This window comes from Engystomops pustulosus, chromosome 2 (assembly GCF_040894005.1).
Source record: "Engystomops pustulosus chromosome 2, aEngPut4.maternal, whole genome shotgun sequence".
Lineage (NCBI taxonomy): Eukaryota > Metazoa > Chordata > Amphibia > Anura > Leptodactylidae > Engystomops > Engystomops pustulosus.
The window spans coordinates 259,908,160-259,928,871 of NC_092412.1; the positions used below are offsets into that span (position 1 = coordinate 259,908,160).

Below are 20,712 nucleotides of genomic sequence, written 5' to 3' on the forward strand. Positions count from 1 at the left end.
ACTGTCTGCAGAGAGCACAGAGCACAGCAGTGTGAGGTCTGATTAGACATCTCTCCAGGGACAATACATAACACTGGCTGCAGAGAGCACAGTGCACAGCAGTGTGAGGTCTGATTACACATCTCTCCAGGGACAGTACATAACACTGGCTGCAGAGAGCACAGAGCACAGCAGTGTGATGTATGATTACACATCTCTCCAGGGACAATACATAACACTCGCTGCAGAGAGCACAGAGCACAGCAGTGTGAGGTCTGATTACACATCTCTCCAGGGACAATACATTACACTGGCTGCAGAGAGCACAGAGCACAGCAGTGTGAGGTCTGATTACACATCTCTCCAGGGACAATACATTACACTGGCTGCAGAGAGCACAGAGCACAGCAGTGTGAGGTCTGATCACACATCCCTCTAGGAACAATACATAACACCGGCTGCAGAGAGCACAGAGCACAGCAGTGTGAGGTCTGATCACACATCTCTCCAGGGACAATACATTACACTGGCTGCAGAGAGCACAGAGCACAGCAGTGTGAGGTCTGATTACACATCTCTCCTGGGACAATACATTACACTGGCTGCAGAGAGCACAGAGCACAGCAGTGTGAGGTATGATTACACATCTCTCCAGGGATAATACATAACACTGCCTGCAGAGAGCACAGAGCACAGCAGTGTGAGGTATGATTACACATCTCTCCAGGTACAATACATAACACTGGCTGCAGAGAGCACAGAGCAAAGCAGTGTGAGGTCTGATTACACATCTCTCCAGGGACAATACATAGCACTGGCTGCAGAGAGCACAGAGCACAGCAGTGTGAGGTCTGATTACACATCTCTCCAGGGACAGTACATAACACTGGCTGCAGGGAGCACAGAGCACAGCAGTGTGAGGTCTGATTACACATCTCTCCAGGGACAATACATAACACTGACTGCAGAGAGCACAGAGCACAGCAGTGTGAGGTGTGATTACACATCTCTCCAGGGACAATACATAACATTGGCTGCAGAGAGCACAGAGCAAAGCAGTGTGAGGTCTGATTACACATCTCTCCAGGGACAATACATAACACTGGCTGCAGAGAGCACAGAGCACAGCAGTGTGAGGTCTGATTACACATCTCTCCAGGGACAATACATAACACTGACTGCAGAGAGCACAGAGCACAGCAGTGTGAGGTGTGATTACACATCTCTCCAGGGACAATACATAACACTGGCTGCAGAGAGCACAGAGCAAAGCAGTGTGAGGTCTGATTACACATCTCTCCAGGGACAATACATAGCACTGGCTGCAGAGAGCACAGAGCACAGCAGTGTGAGGTCTGATTACACATCTCTCCAGGGACAATACATAACACTGGCTGCAGACAGCACAGAGCACAGCAGTGTGAGGTTTGATTACACATCTCTCCAGGGACAATACATAACACTGGCTGCAGACAGCACAGAGCACAGCAGTGTGAGGTTTGATTCCCTATCAGACACCCATCAGGATGTTCTCTCTGTCTCAGGGTGAAGAGTTCCAGGGTCCCCGGAGGGCGGACATCCAGGAGAGGCAGAAGCTCCTGCAGCTGGTGGAGATGCAGGCGGAGGAGATGGAGAGTCTGAAGGAGGAGATCATTCTGCTCAGCAAGAAAGGGGGGAACATCCTGCCGCCTGCACATCCCCCCGCCGCCCGCAGCGCTGGTACCCTGGCCTGACCCCCACAACTAAAGAAGTGTCCAGTATGTGAGGGGTTAATACAACACTGACCTTTATCCTCTGTGCAGATTGTGTGATCCTGGGGGTCCTGCTGCTGGGACCCCATTAGTCCCATAGACTTTACATGGACTAGTCTGGGGGTCTCAGCAGCGGCGCCCCCCCCCCCCAGTGATGATACACTCACTATGTCTAGCTCTATAATGGAGAATCCCTTTAAGGCTCCACCTCCGCAGCGCCACCTGCCAGGTGAAATGCAGGAGGTTGCAGTTATTCTGACCACAGGGAAATGTTCCCCTTTGTGATGATTTAACCCTTTCACATGAGTCGAGGTTAATAACGGGTTAAATGAGTGTTTTGTGTGAATCTCAGTTATATTGGACGCTGCGACATCCAATCTCACAGAATAAAAGTCTAGAAATTGTGCGGTGCCTTAAAGGGGTTGTCCGGGCAGAAAATATGAATAACCTGCTTGTAGGATCAGGGTCGGATGAGGACAGCGCCGCTCTCTGTGCAGTGGTCAGAGCAGGTTACTGCACATCGGCTGCAGTGACTCCAATCAGCCACTAAATAGAGAGCGGCGCCGTCTGCCTCCTGTTCTTCTTCGAAACCCAAAACCCATCAGCACAGGAGAGGATTTGCTGCATTCTGCCACATGGACAGCAGAGGGCGCTCCCACCACGCTGCTGCCATCATATAACGAGTCAGTACAGGGGTCCACCTGGTGCCCCCAAATCATAGAGACTTGGATCTATCATGATGATAAGTCCCGTCATGGGGGTCCAACCCCTGAGACCACCTCTGATCCTGATTGGCCGATCTTACGGTATAGAGCAGCAGCAGCAGCTCCTGATACTTTGTTACAATGTATCAGTCTGTGCTGGATACAATGTCACAAACCCTCAGATGTGTCATAGTCAGGATGGGTATTGATGGGAATATACAGTACATGACCAATTAGGACCAGTTACAGCGCCCCTCCTGTCCATGTCTGGTACTGCAGTCACCTCCACTGCACACAATGAAGTGAAGCTGCAATACTGTGCACAAGCTGAGGACAGGGGTGGCGCTGTTTTGGATGAAAGGTTTTTTTTTTTCTAATTCTAGACTTTCCCTTTAAGCTTATATGAGTAAGTATTGACAAGAAGTGAAAATTGGCAGGGTCCTGAGAAAGCTGGGTGAACAGACTGCCCCTCCCCCCCCCCCCCGCAGTACCAGACTTCACCTGGGGTGGCACAGTCATTGCCTTTAATCCTGGTCCCCCTGTGCAGGGAGGGGTCCGTGGCCGGGAGAACAGAGCCGCCCTGTACTGGAGGCGTCGATGATGGGGCGCGAGGCACTGGGGTAATTTGCGCTGTGGTTGAGGTTACTGCGGTGAGAAGGACAAGTGCTCTGACCAGGTTATGGTCACATTATGTAACTCGACCTATTAGAGGAGCTCAGAAGGAGGGAAACAGGGGGGCTGCTGTGTGCAATGCTCTGCAGAATACACCTGCAATGCCCTGCAGAACTCAGGAGTCACCGGTGCAATAATCTGCAGAGTATATTACTGTGTATCTGGACCAATACTCTGCAGATCACAGGAGGTCACTGGTGTAATAATCTGCGGAGCTCTAGAGGGGTCAGTGGTGTAATAATCTGCAGGAATGTAACTGTCTAGAGGAAGAGGGAGTAATGCTCTGCAAATCACTAGAGAGGTCAATGGTAAAATAATCTGCAGAATAAATCACTATGTATGGAGAAGGATGTGGGAAGGAGCAATGTTCTGCAGATCTCAGGAGGGGTCAGTGGTGTGAATAGTTTCCACATGTTCCTCAGGGCAGCGGCTACGGAAGGGGTTAAGTTGAGTATTTGGAGTAACAATAAGCCCCATGTGGTTCCTTTTGTTGCCTGTAGTGCCCCCCCCCTTCTCCAGTGACTGCGGAGGGGGCCCCATCCCGAGACCTCGAGGACATCACTGATCCCCTAACAGGAGAGAAGGAGAGATGTTTGCTTAACTACATCTCTAAGCTGGATTCAATATACTCTGAACAAACACCGACTCAAGTGGAGACCCCCCCCCCCCCCCCCGATCCGAGGGTCCGCAGCCAACACAAATGTTTCCATATAATCACTTACATCATATAATGGTCCAGCAGTATAATACCGCCATATAACTGCAACACTGACACCATCCCAGAGGTATAACACACCCCAATATAACTACTATAATACTGCCCCCTATATACAAGAATATAACTACTATAATACTGCCCCCTATGTACAAGAATATAACTACTATAATACTGCCCCCTATGTACAAGAATATAACTACTATAATACTGCCCCCTATGTACAAGAATATAACTACTATAATACTGCCCCCTATGTACAAGAATATAACTACTATAATACTGCCCCCTATGTACAAGAATATAACTACTATAATACTGCCTCCTATGTACAGGAATATAACTACTATAATACTGCCCCCTATGTACAAGAATATAACTACTATAATACTGCCCCCTATGTACAAGAATATAACTACTATAATACTGCCCCCTATGTACAAGAATATAACTACTATAATACTGCCTCCTATGTACAGGAATATAACTACTATAATACTGCCCCCTATGTACAGGAATATAACTACTATAATACTGCCCCCTATGTACAGAAATATAACTACTATAATACTGCCCCCTATGTACAGGAATATAACTACTATAATACTGCCCCCTATGTACAGGAATATAACTACTATAATACTGCCTCCTATGTACAGGAATATAACTACTATAATACTGCCCCCTATGTACAAGAATATAACTACTATAATACTGCCCCCTATGCACAGGAATATAACTACTATAATACTGCCCCCTATGTACAAGAATATAACTACTATAATACTGCCCCCTATGTACAAGAATATAACTACTATAATACTGCCTACTATGTACAAGAATATAACTACTATAATACTGCCCCCTATGTACAAGAATATAACTACTATAATACTGCCTCCTATGTACAAGAATATAACTGCTATAATACTGCCTGCTATGTACAAGAATATAACTACTATAATACTGCCTCCTATGTACAGGAATATAACTACTATAATACTGCCCCCTATGTACAGGAATATAACTACTATAATACTGCCCCCTATGTACAGGAATATAACTACTATAATACTGCCCCCTATGTACAGGAATATAACTACTATCATACTGCCCCCTATGTACAGGAATATAACTACTATCATACTGCCCCCTATGTACAGGAACATAACTACTATCATACTGCCCCTATGTACAAGAATATAACTACTATAATACTGCCCCTTATGTACAGGAATATAACTACTATAATACTGCCCCCTATGTACAGGAATATAACTGCTATAATACTGCCCCTATGTACAGGAATATAACTACTATAATACTGCCCCCTATGTACAAGAATATAACCACTATAATACTGCCCCCTATGTACAGGAATATAACCACTATAATACTGCCCCCTATGTACAAGAATATAACTACTATAATACTGCCCCCTATGTACAGGAATATAACTACTATAATACTGCCCCCTATGTACAGGAATATAACTACTATAATACTGCCCCCTATGTACAGGAATATAACTACTATAATACTGCCCCCTATGTACAAGAATATACCTACTATAATACTGCCCCCCTATGTACAAGAATATAACTACTATAATACTGCCTCCTATGTACAGAAATATAACTACTATAATACTGCCTCCTATGTACAGGGATATAACTACTATAATACTGCCCCCTATGTACAGGAATATAACTACTATAATACTGCCCCTTATGTACAAGAATATAACTACTATAATACTGCCCCTATGTACAAGAATATAATTACTATAATACTGCCCCCTATGTACAAGAATATAACTACTATAATACTGCCCCTATGTACAGGAATATTACTGCTATAATACTGCCCCTATGTACAAGAATATAACTACTATAATACTGCCCCCTATGTACAGGAATATACCTACTATAATACTGCCCCTATGTACAGGAATATACCTACTATAATACTGCCCCCTATGTACAAGAATATAACTACTATAATACTGCCCCCTATATACAAGAATATAACTACTATAATACTGCCCCCTATGTACAGGAATATAACTACTATAATACTGCCCCCTATGTACAGGAATATAACTACTATAATACTGCCCCCTATGTACAGGAATATAACTACTATAATACTGCCCCCTATGTACAAGAATATAACTACTATAATACTGCCCCTATGTACAGGAATATAACTACTATAATACTGCCCCTATGTACAAGAATATAACTACTATAATACTGCCCCTATGTACAGGAATATAACTACTATAATACTGCCCCCTATGTACAAGAATATAACCACTATAATACTGCCCCCTGTGTGCAGGAATATAACTACTATAATACTGCCCCCTATGTACAGGAATATAACTACTATAATACTGTCCCCTATGTACAAGAATATAACTACTATAATACTGCCCCCTATGTACAAGAATATAACTACTATAATACTGCCCTCTAGGTACAAGAATATAACTACTATAATACTGCCTCCTATGTACAAGAATATAACTACTATAATACTGCCCCCTATGTACAGGAATATAACTACTATAATACTGCCCCCTATGTACAAGAATATAACTACTATAATACTGCCCCCTATGTACAGGAATATAGCTACTATAATACTGCCCCCTATGTACAAGAATATAACTACTATAATACTGCCCCCTATGTACAAGAATATAACTTTTATAATACTGCCCCCTATGTACAGGAATGTAACTACTATAATACTGCCCCATATGTACAAGAATATAACTACTATAATACTGCCCCCTATGTACAAGAATGTAACTCCTATAATACTGCCCCCTATGTACAGGAATGTAACTACTATAATACTGCACCCTATGTACAAGAATATAACTACTATAATTCTGCCCCCTATGTACAAAAATATAACTACTATAATACTGCCCCCTATGTACAAGAATATAACTACTATAATACTGCCCCCTATGTACAAGAATATAACTACTATAATACTGCCCCCTATGTACAGGAATATAACTACTATAATACTGCCCCCTATGTACAGGAATATAACTACTATAATACTGCTCCCTATGTACAAGAATATAACTACTATAATACTGCCCCCTATGTACAAGAATATAACTACTATAATACTGCCCCCTATGTACAAGAATATAACTACTATAATACTGCCCCCTATGTACAAGAATATAACTACTATAATACTGCCCCCTATGTACAGGAATATAACTACTATAATACTGCTCCCTATGTACAAGAATATAACTACTATAATACTGCCCCCTATGTACAGGAGTATAACTACTATAATACTGCCCCCTATGTACAGGAATATAACTACTATAATACTGCCCCCTATGTACAGGAATATAACTACTATAATACTGCCCCCTATGTACAAGAATATAACTACTATAATACTGCCCCTATGTACAGGAATATAACTACTATAATACTGCCCCCTATGTACAAGGATATAACTACTATAATACTGCCCCCTATGTACAAGGATATAACTACTATAATACTGCTCCCTATGTACAAGAATATAACTACTATAGTACTGCCCCCTATGTACAGGAATATAACTACTATAATACTGCCCCCTATGTACAAGGATATAACTACTATAATACTGCCCCTATGTACAAGAATATAACTACTATAATACTGCTCCCTATGTACAAGGATATAACTAGTATAATACTGCTCCCTATGTACAAGAATATAACTACTATAATACTGCCCCCTATGTACAAGAATATAACTACTATAATACTGCCCCCTACGTACAAGAATATAACTACTATAATACTGCCCCCTATGTACAGGGATATAACTACTATACTACTGCCCCCTATGTACAGGAATATAACTACTATAATACTGCCCCCTATGTACAGGAATATAACTACTATAATACTGCCCCTATGTACAGGAATATAACTACTATAATACTGCCCCCTATGTACAGGAATATAACTACTATAATACTGCCCCCTATGTACAAGAATATAACTACTATAATACTGCCCCCTATGTACAGGAATATAACTACTATAATACTGCCCCCTATGTACAGGAATATAACTACTATAATACTGCCCCCTAAGTACAGGAATATAACTACTATAATACTGCCCCCTAAGTACAAGAATATAACTACTATAATACTGCCCCCTATGTACAGGAATATAACTACTATAATACTGCCCCCTAAGTACAAGAATATAACTACTATAATACTGCCCCCTACGTACAAGAATATAACTACTATAATACTGCCCCCTATGTACAGGGATATAACTACTATACTACTGCCCCCTATGTACAGGAATATAACTACTATAATACTGCCCCCTATGTACAGGAATATAACTACTATAATACTGCCCCTATGTACAGGAATATAACTACTATAATACTGCCCCCTATGTACAGGAATATAACTACTATAATACTGCCCCCTATGTACAAGAATATAACTACTATAATACTGCCCCCTATGTACAGGAATATAACTACTATAATACTGCCCCCTATGTACAGGAATATAACTACTATAATACTGCCCCCTAAGTACAGGAATATAACTACTATAATACTGCCCCCTAAGTACAAGAATATAACTACTATAATACTGCCCCCTATGTACAAGAATATAACTACTATAATACTGCCCCCTATGTACAAGAATATAACTACTATAATACTGCCCCCTATGTACAAGAATATAACTACTATAATACTGCCCCCTATGTACAAGAATATAACTACTATAATACTGCCCCCTATGTACAAGAATATAACTACTATAATACTGCCCCCTATGTACAAGGATATAACTACTATAATACTGCCCCCTATGTACAAGAATATAACTACTATAATACTGCCCCCTATGTACAGGAATATAACTACTATAATACTGCCCCCTATGTACAGGAATATAACTACTATAATACTGCCCCTGTACTGGGTATAACAGACGGTTGGATGTAGCAGTGCTGGGTGTGTTGTAGTGTATGTTTCCCCCTCCTCATATATCACTGTCAGGGGGGGGGGGCGGTGTCTTGCTGGGCCCAGTGACTATTTCTATAGGGCCCCTCCCCCCCTGTAAGGGTCCGGTGTGAGCCCCTCGGCCCTGAATGCCACTACACGGCGGGGGGATCCGCATTGAGCATGTGACTGATAACCGTATAAATTGGTTTTGGAGCGGGGCCCCCCCTCGGCCTCGGCCTCTTTCAGCTTTAATTGATTATAAGGGAAACTGTGACAGGAAATAAGATCCCATTAAATAGAGAAGAATCCCCCCCTGGGGTCCGGGAATGAGCCCCTCGCCATTCAGCGCCCCCATAGATTACAGCGTGAAGGGGCCGCGGGGGCTCGGGATTCCTCCAGACCGCAGAGTTCCCACATCCATAACAGGCGGGACCCCCTATCACACACAGGGGGGCACATACTTATTACAGTGCGGGGGGGGGGGGGAGGCAGAGGGGCGCAATGTCCCCCCAATACAGACCCTTAATGGGAACGTCCCTGGAAGCTTTGGTGGATTCCAAAAAATCCAACCAGGAGCCTAGGACCCCCCCCCATCATGTGACTTTGTGTTCCCCTCAGGCCCGGAGGATTGTGGGTAATGTCCTGCCTGTGGGGGGCTCATTGCTTCCGATTAGTCACGGGATGTCACCTAGATTTATGTGTGACGGCTCAGGAGGAAGCCCCCAGCGCCCCCCATTATGCTAATCACCTGACATTAACCCCTCACTGGCTGGAGGGCCACAGCTCCGGACCTTGCGCCCCACTCGTTATTCTTTTCCCAGGTTCTGCTGAAACCGCAACAGAACTGCGACAAATGCTGACACAATGGGACGACCCTGCATCTCACAGACGGGAATGTTAATCAGACAAGTCACAAACTTTCTCATGTGCCGTCAGGATCTCTGATTGCTGTCAGTGATATCCATGGACTGATCACCTGCCCTGCACATCTGATTCATATATTACCTGCGCTGATACATTGTAACGAACCGTCAGAATGGGAGGGAGATGTGTAAGACTGAGTCGTTTCACCTACAGGTAATTGTCTGGAGTGGACGCAATTGTAACAAACCCTCAGCCATGTGAGTTTCTGCCTCAGGCAGGGCTGACACTAGAGATATCGGGACCCCTGATATTCTGTATCCCCCCCCCCCCCCATCATGCTGGAGATGAGTCCGATTGGATCACACGATCGCAGCTCCTGGAGATTGTGGATATTCTGGTGTTTAGTGGATGAAACAGTAATACGAGAATATTGTATAATAACTAAGTAAATCACATGGAGAAAGTAACAAAACCAAACTCACTGTATAGATACAGCATCAGAACCCAGATCACTACACAGATACAGCATCAGAACCCAGATCACTACACAGATACAGCATCAGAACCCAGATCACTACACAGATACAGCATCAGAACCCAGATCACTGCACAGATACAGCATCAGAACCAAGATCACTGCACAGATACAGCATCAGAACCCAGATCACTACACAGATACAGCATCAGAACCCAGATCACTACACAGATACAACATCAGAACCAAGATCACTACACAGATACAGCATCAGAACCAAGATCGCTACACAGATACAGCATCAGAACCCAGATCACTACACAGATACAACATCAGAACCCAGATCACTGCACAGATACAACATCAGAACCCAGATCACTGCACAGATACAGCATCAGAACCAAGATCACTACACAGATACAGCATCAGAACCAAGATCACTACACAGATACAGCATCAGAAGCCAGATCACTACACAGATACAGCATCAGAAGCCAGATCACTGCACAGATACAGCATCAGAACCAAGATCACTACACAGATACAGCATCAGAACCAAGATCACTACACAGACACAGCATCAGAACCCAGATCACTGCACAGATACAGCATCAGAAGCCAGATCACTACACAGATACAGCATCAGAACCCAGATCACTACACAGATACAGCATCAGAACCAAGATCACTACATAGATACAGGACCAGAACCCAGATCACTGCACAGATACAGCATCAGAACCAAGATCGCTACACAGATACAGCATCAGAACCAAGATCGCTACACAGATACAGCATCAGAACCAAGATCGCTACAGAGATACAGCATCAGAACCAAGATCGCTACAGAGATACAGCATCAGAACCAAGATCGCTACAGAGATACAGCATCAGAACCGAGATCGCTACAGAGATACAGCATCAGAACCGAGATCGCTACAGAGATACAGCATCAGAACCAAGATCACTACACAGATACAGCATCAGAACCCAGATCACTACAGAGATACAGCATCAGAACCCAGATCACTACAGAGATACAGCATCAGAACCCAGATCGCTACACAGATACAGCATCAGAACCCAGATCGCTACACAGATACTGCATCAGAACCAATACACTACATAGATACAGCATCAGAACCCAGATCACTACACAGATACAGCATCAGAACCCAGATCACTACACAGATACAGCATCAGAACCAAGATCACTACAGAGATACAGCATCACAACCCAGATCACTACACAGATACAGCATCAGAACCAAGATCACTACACAGATACAGCATCAGAACCAAGATCACTACACAGATACAGCATCAGAACCAAGATCACTACACAGATACAGCATCAGAACCAAGATCACTACACAGATACAGCATCAGAACCAAGATCACTACACAGATACAGCATCAGAACCAAGATCACTACACAGATACAGCATCAGAACCAAGATCGCTACAGAGATACAGCATCAGAACCAAGATCGCTACAGAGATACAGCATCAGAACCCAGATCACTACATAGATACAGCATCAGAACCAAGAACACTACATAGAAACAGCATCAGAACCAAGAACACTACATAGATACAGCATCAGAACCAAGATCAATACACAAATACAGCATCAGAACCAAGATCACTACACAGATACAGCATCAGAACCAAGATCACTACACAGATACAGCATCAGAACCCAGATCACTGCACAGATACAGCATCAGAACCAAGATCACTACACAGATACAGCATCAGAACCAAGATCACTACACAGATACAGCATCAGAACCAAGATCACTACACAGATACAGCATCAGAACCAAGATCACTACACAGATACAGCATCAGAACCCAGATCACTACACAGATACAGCATCAGAACCAAGATCACTACACAGACACAGCATCAGAACCAAGATCACTACACAGATACAGCATCAGAACCAAGATCACTACACAGATACAGCATCAGAACCCAGATCACTACACAGATACAGCATCAGAACCCAGATCACTACACAGATACAGCATCAGAACCAAGATCACTACACAGATACAGGACCAGAACCCAGATCACTACACAGATACAGCATCAGAACCAAGATCGCTACACAGATACAGCATCAGAACCAAGATCGCTACACAGATACAGCATCAGAACCAAGATCGCTACAGAGATACAGCATCAGAACCCAGATCACTACAGAGATACAGCATCAGAACCCAGATCGCTACATAGATACAGCATCAGAACCCAGATCACTACACAGATACTGCATCAGAACCAATACACTACATAGATACAGCATCAGAACCCAGATCACTACACAGATACAGCATCAGAACCCAGATCACTACACAGATACAGCATCAGAACCAAGATCACTACAGAGATACAGCATCACAACCCAGATCACTACACAGATACAGCATCAGAACCAAGATCACTACACAGATACAGCATCAGAACCAAGATCACTACACAGATACAGCATCAGAACCAAGATCACTACACAGATACAGCATCAGAACCAAGATCGCTACACAGATACAGCATCAGAACCAAGATCGCTACAGAGATACAGCATCAGAACCAAGATCGCTACAGAGATACAGCATCAGAACCCAGATCGCTACATAGATACAGCATCAGAACCAAGAACACTACATAGAAACAGCATCAGAAGCAAGAACACTACATAGATACAGCATCAGAACCAAGATCACTACACAAATACAGCATCAGAACCAAGATCACTGCACAGATACAGCATCAGAACCAAGATCACTACACAGATACAGCATCAGAACCCAGATCACTGCACAGATACAGCATCAGAACCAAGATCACTACACAGATACAGCATCAGAACCAAGATCACTACACAGATACAGCATCAGAACCAAGATCACTACACAGATACAGCATCAGAACCAAGATCACTACATAGATACAGCATCAAAACCCAGATCACTACACAGATACTGCATCAGAACCAATACACTACAAAGATACAGCATCAGAACCAAGATCACTACACAGATACAGCATCAGAACCCAGATCACTACACAGATACAGCATCAGAACCAAGATCACTACATAGATACAGCATCAGAACTAATACACTACATAGATACAGCATCAGAACCCAGATCGCTACATAGATACAGCATCAGAACCAAGATCACTGCACAGATACAGCATCAGAACCCAGATCGCTACATAGATACAGCATCAGAACCAAGATCACTACACAGATACAGCATCAGAACCCAGATCACTGCACAGATACAGCATCAGAACCAAGATCACTGCACAGATACAGCATCAGAACCCAGATCACTGCACAGATACAGCAACAGAACCAAGAACACTACATAGATACAGCATCAGAACCAAGATCACTACACAGATACAGCATCAGAACCAGGATCACTACAGAGATACAGCATCACAACCCAGATCACTACACAGATACAGCATCAGAACCAAGATCACTGCACAGATACAGCATCAGCACCAAGATCACTACACAGATACAGCATCAGAACCCAGATCACTACAGAGATACAGCATCAGAACCAAGATCACTACACAGATACAGCATCAGAACCCAGATCACTGCACAGATACAGCATCAGAACCCAGATCACTGCACAGATACAGCATCAGAACCAGGATCACTACACAGATACAGCATCAGAACCAGGATCACTACACAGATACAGCATCAGAACCAAGATCACTACACAGATACAGCATCAGAACCAAGATCACTGCACAGATACAGCATCAGAACCAAGATCACTACACAGATACAGCATCAGAACCAAGATCACTGCACAGATACAGCATCAGAACCAGGATCACTACATAGATACAGCATCAGAACCAAGATCGCTACAGAGATACAGCATCAGAACCCAGATCACTACATAGATACAGCATCAGAACCAAGAACACTACATAGAAACAGCATCAGAACCAAGAACACTACATAGATACAGCATCAGAACCAAGATCAATACACAAATACAGCATCAGAACCAAGATCACTACACAGATACAGCATCAGAACCAAGATCACTACACAGATACAGCATCAGAACCCAGATCACTGCACAGATACAGCATCAGAACCAAGATCACTACACAGATACAGCATCAGAACCAAGATTACTACACAGATACAGCATCAGAACCAAGATCACTACACAGATACAGCATCAGAACCCAGATCACTACACAGATACAGCATCAGAACCCAGATCACTACACAGATACAGCATCAGAACCAAGATCACTACACAGACACAGCATCAGAACCAAGATCACTACACAGATACAGCATCAGAACCAAGATCACTACACAGATACAGCATCAGAACCCAGATCACTACACAGATACAGCATCAGAACAAAGATCACTACATAGATACAGCATCAGAACCAAGATCACTACATAGATACAGGACCAGAACCCAGATCACTACACAGATACAGCATCAGAACCAAGATCGCTACACAGATACAGCATCAGAACCAAGATCACTACACAGATACAGCATCAGAACCAAGATCGCTACAGAGATACAGCATCAGAACCCAGATCGCTACATAGATACAGCATCAGAACCCAGATCACTACACAGATACTGCATCAGAACCAATACACTACATAGATACAGCATCAGAACCCAGATCACTACACAGATACTGCATCAGAACCAATACACTACATAAATACAGCATCAGAACCCAGATCACTACACAGATACAGCATCACAACCCAGATCACTACACAGATACAGCATCAGAACCAAGATCACTACACAGATACAGCATCAGAACCAAGATCACTACACAGATACAGCATCAGAACCAAGATCACTACACAGATACAGCATCAGAACCAAGATCGCTACAGAGATACAGCATCAGAACCAAGATCGCTACAGAGATACAGCATCAGAACCCAGATCGCTACATAGATACAGCATCAGAACCAAGAACACTACATAGAAACAGCATCAGAAGCAAGAACACTACATAGATACAGCATCAGAACCAAGATCACTACACAAATACAGCATCAGAACCAAGATCACTGCACAGATACAGCATCAGAACCAAGATCACTACACAGATACAGCATCAGAACCCAGATCACTGCACAGATACAGCATCAGAACCAAGATCACTACACAGATACAGCATCAGAACCAAGATCACTACACAGATACAGCATCAGAACCAAGATCACTACACAGATACAGCATCAGAACCAAGATCACTACATAGATACAGCATCAAAACCCAGATCACTACACAGATACTGCATCAGAACCAATACACTACAAAGATACAGCATCAGAACCAAGATCACTACACAGATACAGCATCAGAACCCAGATCACTACACAGATACAGCATCAGAACCAAGATCACTACATAGATACAGCATCAGAACTAATACACTACATAGATACAGCATCAGAACCCAGATCGCTACATAGATACAGCATCAGAACCAAGATCACTGCACAGATACAGCATCAGAACCCAGATCGCTACATAGATACAGCATCAGAACCAAGATCACTACACAGATACAGCATCAGAACCCAGATCACTGCACAGATACAGCATCAGAACCAAGATCACTGCACAGATACAGCATCAGAACCCAGATCACTGCACAGATGCAGCAACAGAACCAAGAACACTACATAGATACAGCATCAGAACCAAGATCACTACACAGATACAGCATCAGAACCAGGATCACTACAGAGATACAGCATCACAACCCAGATCACTACACAGATACAGCATCAGAACCAAGATCACTGCACAGATACAGCATCAGAACCAAGATCACTACACAGATACAGCATCAGAACCCAGATCACTACAGAGATACAGCATCAGAACCAAGATCACTACACAGATACAGCATCAGAACCCAGATCACTGCACAGATACAGCATCAGAACCCAGATCACTACACAGATACAGCATCAGAACCCAGATCACTGCACAGATACAGCATCAGAACCAGGATCACTACACAGATACAGCATCAGAACCAGGATCACTACACAGATACAGCATCAGAACCAAGATCACTACACAGATACAGCATCAGAACCAAGATCACTACACAGATACAGCATCAGAACCAAGATCACTGCACAGATACAGCATCAGAACCAGGATCACTACATAGATACAGCATCAGAACTCAGATCACTACACAGATACAGCATCAGAACCCAGATCACTACACAGATACAGCATCAGAACCAAGATCACTACATAGATACAGAATCAGAACTAATACACTACATAGATACAGCATCAGAACCCAGATCGCTACATAGATACAGCATCAGAACCAAGATCACTGCACAGATACGGCATCTGAACCCAGATCGCTACATAGATACAGCATCAGAACCAAGATCACTACACAGATACAGCATCAGAACCCAGATCACTGCACAGATACAGCATCAGAACCAAGATCACTGCACAGATACAGCATCAGAACCCAGATCACTGCACAGATACAGCAACAGAACCAAGAACACTATATAGATACAGCATCAGAACCAAGATCACTACACAGATACAGCATCAGAACCAGGATCACTACAGAGATACAGCATCAGAACCAGGATCACTACAGAGATACAGCATCACAACCCAGATCACTACACAGATACAGCATCAGAACCAGGATCACTACACAGATACAGCATCAGAACCAAGATCACTACACAGATACAGCATCAGAACCAGGATCACTACACAGATACAGCATCAGAACCAGGATCACTACACAGATACAGCATCAGAACCAAGATCACTACACAGATACAGCATCAGAACCAAGATCACTGCACAGATACAGCATCAGAACCAGGATCACTACACAGATACAGCATCAGAACCAAGATCACTACACAGATACAGCATCAGAACCAAGATCACTGCACAGATACAGCATCAGAACCAGGATCACTACATAGATACAGCATCAGAACCCAGATCACTACACAGATACTGCATCAGAACCAATACACTACATAGATACAGCATCAGAACCCAGATCACTACATAGATACAGCATCAGAACCCAGATCACTACACAGATACAGCATCAGAACCAAGATCACTACATAGATACAGCATCAGAACTAATACACTACATAGATACAGCATCAGAACCCAGATCGCTACATAGATACAGCATCAGAACCAAGATCACTGCACAGATACAGCATCAGAACCCAGATCGCTACATAGATACAGCATCAGAACCAAGATCACTACACAGATACAGCATCAGAACCCAGATCACTGCACAGATCAGAACCAAGATCACTGCACAGATACAGCATCAGAACCCAGATCACTGCACAGATACAGCAACAGAACCAAGAACACTACAGAGATACAGCATCACAACCCAGATCACTACACAGATACAGCATCAGAACCAAGATCACTGCACAGATACAGCATCAGAACCAAGATCACTACACAGATACAGCATCAGAACCCAGATCACTACAGAGATACAGCATCAGAACCAAGATCACTACACAGATACAGCATCAGAACCAGGATCACTACACAGATACAGCATCAGAACCAAGATCACTGCACAGATACAGCATCAGAACCAAGATCACTGCACAGATACAGCATCAGAACCAGGATCACTACATAGATACAGCACCAGAACCCAGATCACTACATAGGGGGCAGTATTATTGTTTAGTAAGTCTCACTCTTCCGTAGGTAGGTACACAATGATGGGACCAGTGCACTATATGGCGATATTATTTTATACATGGAGTTTAAGACCTGATGCTGGGGTCAGGGGTCAGGGGCCTCTTTATAGGATTTTTACATTGTATCCACAAGGACAACACACAGCAGGGTGTGAATACTTTTGCATCTTGGTTTGGGCTCCCACCCAGGTGACATCTTGTTCTGTTGTTGTAATAATGGAAGGTGTGAAAATAAACAGGTCCCCCTCCCCCCCCCCCCCCCGGGCCTGACCCCCCCCCCTACTGATAATGGATGAAGATAACATCAATACAACACCAGGACTGAAGACCCCCAGGGCTGACCCAAACTCATACTGACCCGGGGGTATAGCAACCCAGCAGACAGTATCACACAGGAGAGGATTAGATACACCGCTCAGCAGACAGTATCACACAGGGTAGGATTAGATACACAGCTCAGCAGCCAGTATCACACAGGATATGATTAGATACACAGCTCAGCAGACAGTATCACACAGGAGAGGATTAGATACACAGCTCAGCAGTCAGTACCACACAGGATAGGATTAGATACACAGCTCAGCAGTCAGTATCACACAGGATAGGATTAGATACACAGCTCAGCAGTCAGTATCACACTGGAGAGGATTAGATACACAGCTCAGCACACAGTATCACACAGGATGGGATTAGATACACAGCTCAGCAGACAGTATCACACAGGAGAGGATTAGATACACAGCTCAGCAGACAGTATCACACAGGAGAGGATTAGATACACAGCTCAGCAGTCAGTATCACACAGGATAGGATTAGATACACAGCTCAGCAGACTGTACCACACAGGATAGGATTAGATACACAGCTCAGCAGTCAGTATCACACAGGATAGGATTAGATACACAGCTCAGCAGACTGTACCACACAGGATAGGATTAGATACACAGCTCAGCAGACTGTATCACACAGGATAGGATTAGATACACAGCTCAGCAGTCAGTACCACACAGGATAGGATTAGATACACAGCTCAGCAGACAGTATCACACAGGATAGGATTGGATACACAGCTCAGTATCACACAGGAGAGGATTAGATACACAGCTCAGCAGTATCACACAAGATAGGATTAGATACACAGCTCAGCAGACAGTATCACACAGGATAGGATTAGATACACAGCTCAGCAGACAGTATCACACAGGATAGGATTAGATACACAGCTCAGCAGTCAGTATCACATAGGAGAGGATTAGATACACAGCACAGCAGACAGTATCACACAGGATAGGATAAGATACACAGCTCAGCAGTCAGTATCACACAGGATAGGATTAGATACACAGCTCAGCAGTCAGTATCACATAGGAGAGGATTAGATACACAGCACAGCAGACAGTATCACACAGGATAGGATTAGATACATCGCTCAGCAGTCAGTATCACACAGGATAGGATAAGATACACAGCTTAGCAGTCAGTATCACACAGGATAGGATTAGATACACAGCTCAGCAGTCAGTATCACACAGGATAGGATTAGATACACAGCTCAGTATCACACAGGGTAGGATTAGATACAGCGCAGCAGACTGTATCACACAGGATAGGATTGGATACATGGCTCAGCAGTCAGTATCACACAGGAGAGGATTAGATACATAACTCACAGATGCTGCACTGCAGGGTCAGGGATTGGAGCAATCCTCCTTCCCAGCTTTCCTTGCCTGATTGCCCGACCTGCTGTAAGCCGTTGGAGACAACTTGTTGAAATTCCCTTCCTGCGCAAAAGTGCAAACACAAGACAATACAAGCAGCGGAGAACAGTCACCAAATATGGGTCAGAACCAAGTGGACAATGCAGTACATAATCACAAGGCAAATGGACAGTCAGAGAATAAGCAAAAGGGTCAAGATACCAGGAAAGAGAATGAACACAGTGACCCAAGTCCTGGACTCTAGCAGGTGAGAGGAGTCCTGGTCTAGAAGATGATTGGGTCAGAGGTTCTGTCCATCACAGAGGGCTCACTGCTCAGTGTGGTGGAAATCCATGGAGGCTGCGAGAGGAAGGAGTAAAGCCGTGATCAGACTAGGAAAGACAGAATGGACCACAATGACCTCAGCACATCCGGAGTCCTACTTTACAGAGGAGGATGCAGGGACGGATGCTAAAGACATGGTACCAGAACCAAGATTATGACCAAAAGTCAGGAGTCAGATGAAAACAGTACCAGAACTAAGCTTTCTACATGGACACTGGACCGGAACCATGCAGGAGGAGACAGACAGCCTCATGCTGCACCCGTTCATCACAGTGTCTGATGTAGAATAAGATGTCTCCATGTGGTTCCCCCTCATAGGAGAAGATAAAAAGTGTCACAGAGGAAATGTGCCAGAATTGTGAGCTCATGGGCCACACCATCCGGGGAGTCACAGAAGACTTGACTGGAGAAGTTCTTTCATTTTCTTCAAGTACTTGGCACCATGTCCGCTTCTTCCAGCCACGACACCTCTCTACAGATCTAGCGATACAAATACTTAAGCACCTTCAATATAGATATCACTAATTTCTCCCCACAGTAGCCGATATAGCAGGGGTCAGGAACCTTTTTGGCTGAGAGAGCCATGAACACCACATATTTTAAACTGTAATTCTGTGAGAGCCATACAATATGCAAATTCCCCCCAGTAGATAGGTAGCCACGGCACATGTCCCCC

At 43.8% G+C, this 20,712-nt stretch overlaps 1 protein-coding gene across 2 annotated transcripts in view; it reads left to right on the plus strand.

Annotated features, from left to right (window-relative positions):
- CFAP44 (cilia and flagella associated protein 44) overlaps positions 1-2,134 on the plus strand; it is a 55,192-nt gene extending 53,058 nt beyond the window's left edge. For both annotated transcript variants that reach the window (XM_072138958.1, XM_072138959.1), the window contains exon 37: positions 1,524-2,134. In XM_072138958.1, coding sequence (XP_071995059.1) covers positions 1,524-1,712 — 189 coding nt within the window. In that variant the 3' untranslated portion in view covers positions 1,713-2,134. The remainder of the gene's footprint in view (positions 1-1,523) is intronic.
- Positions 2,135-20,712: the final 18,578 nt, after the last annotated feature.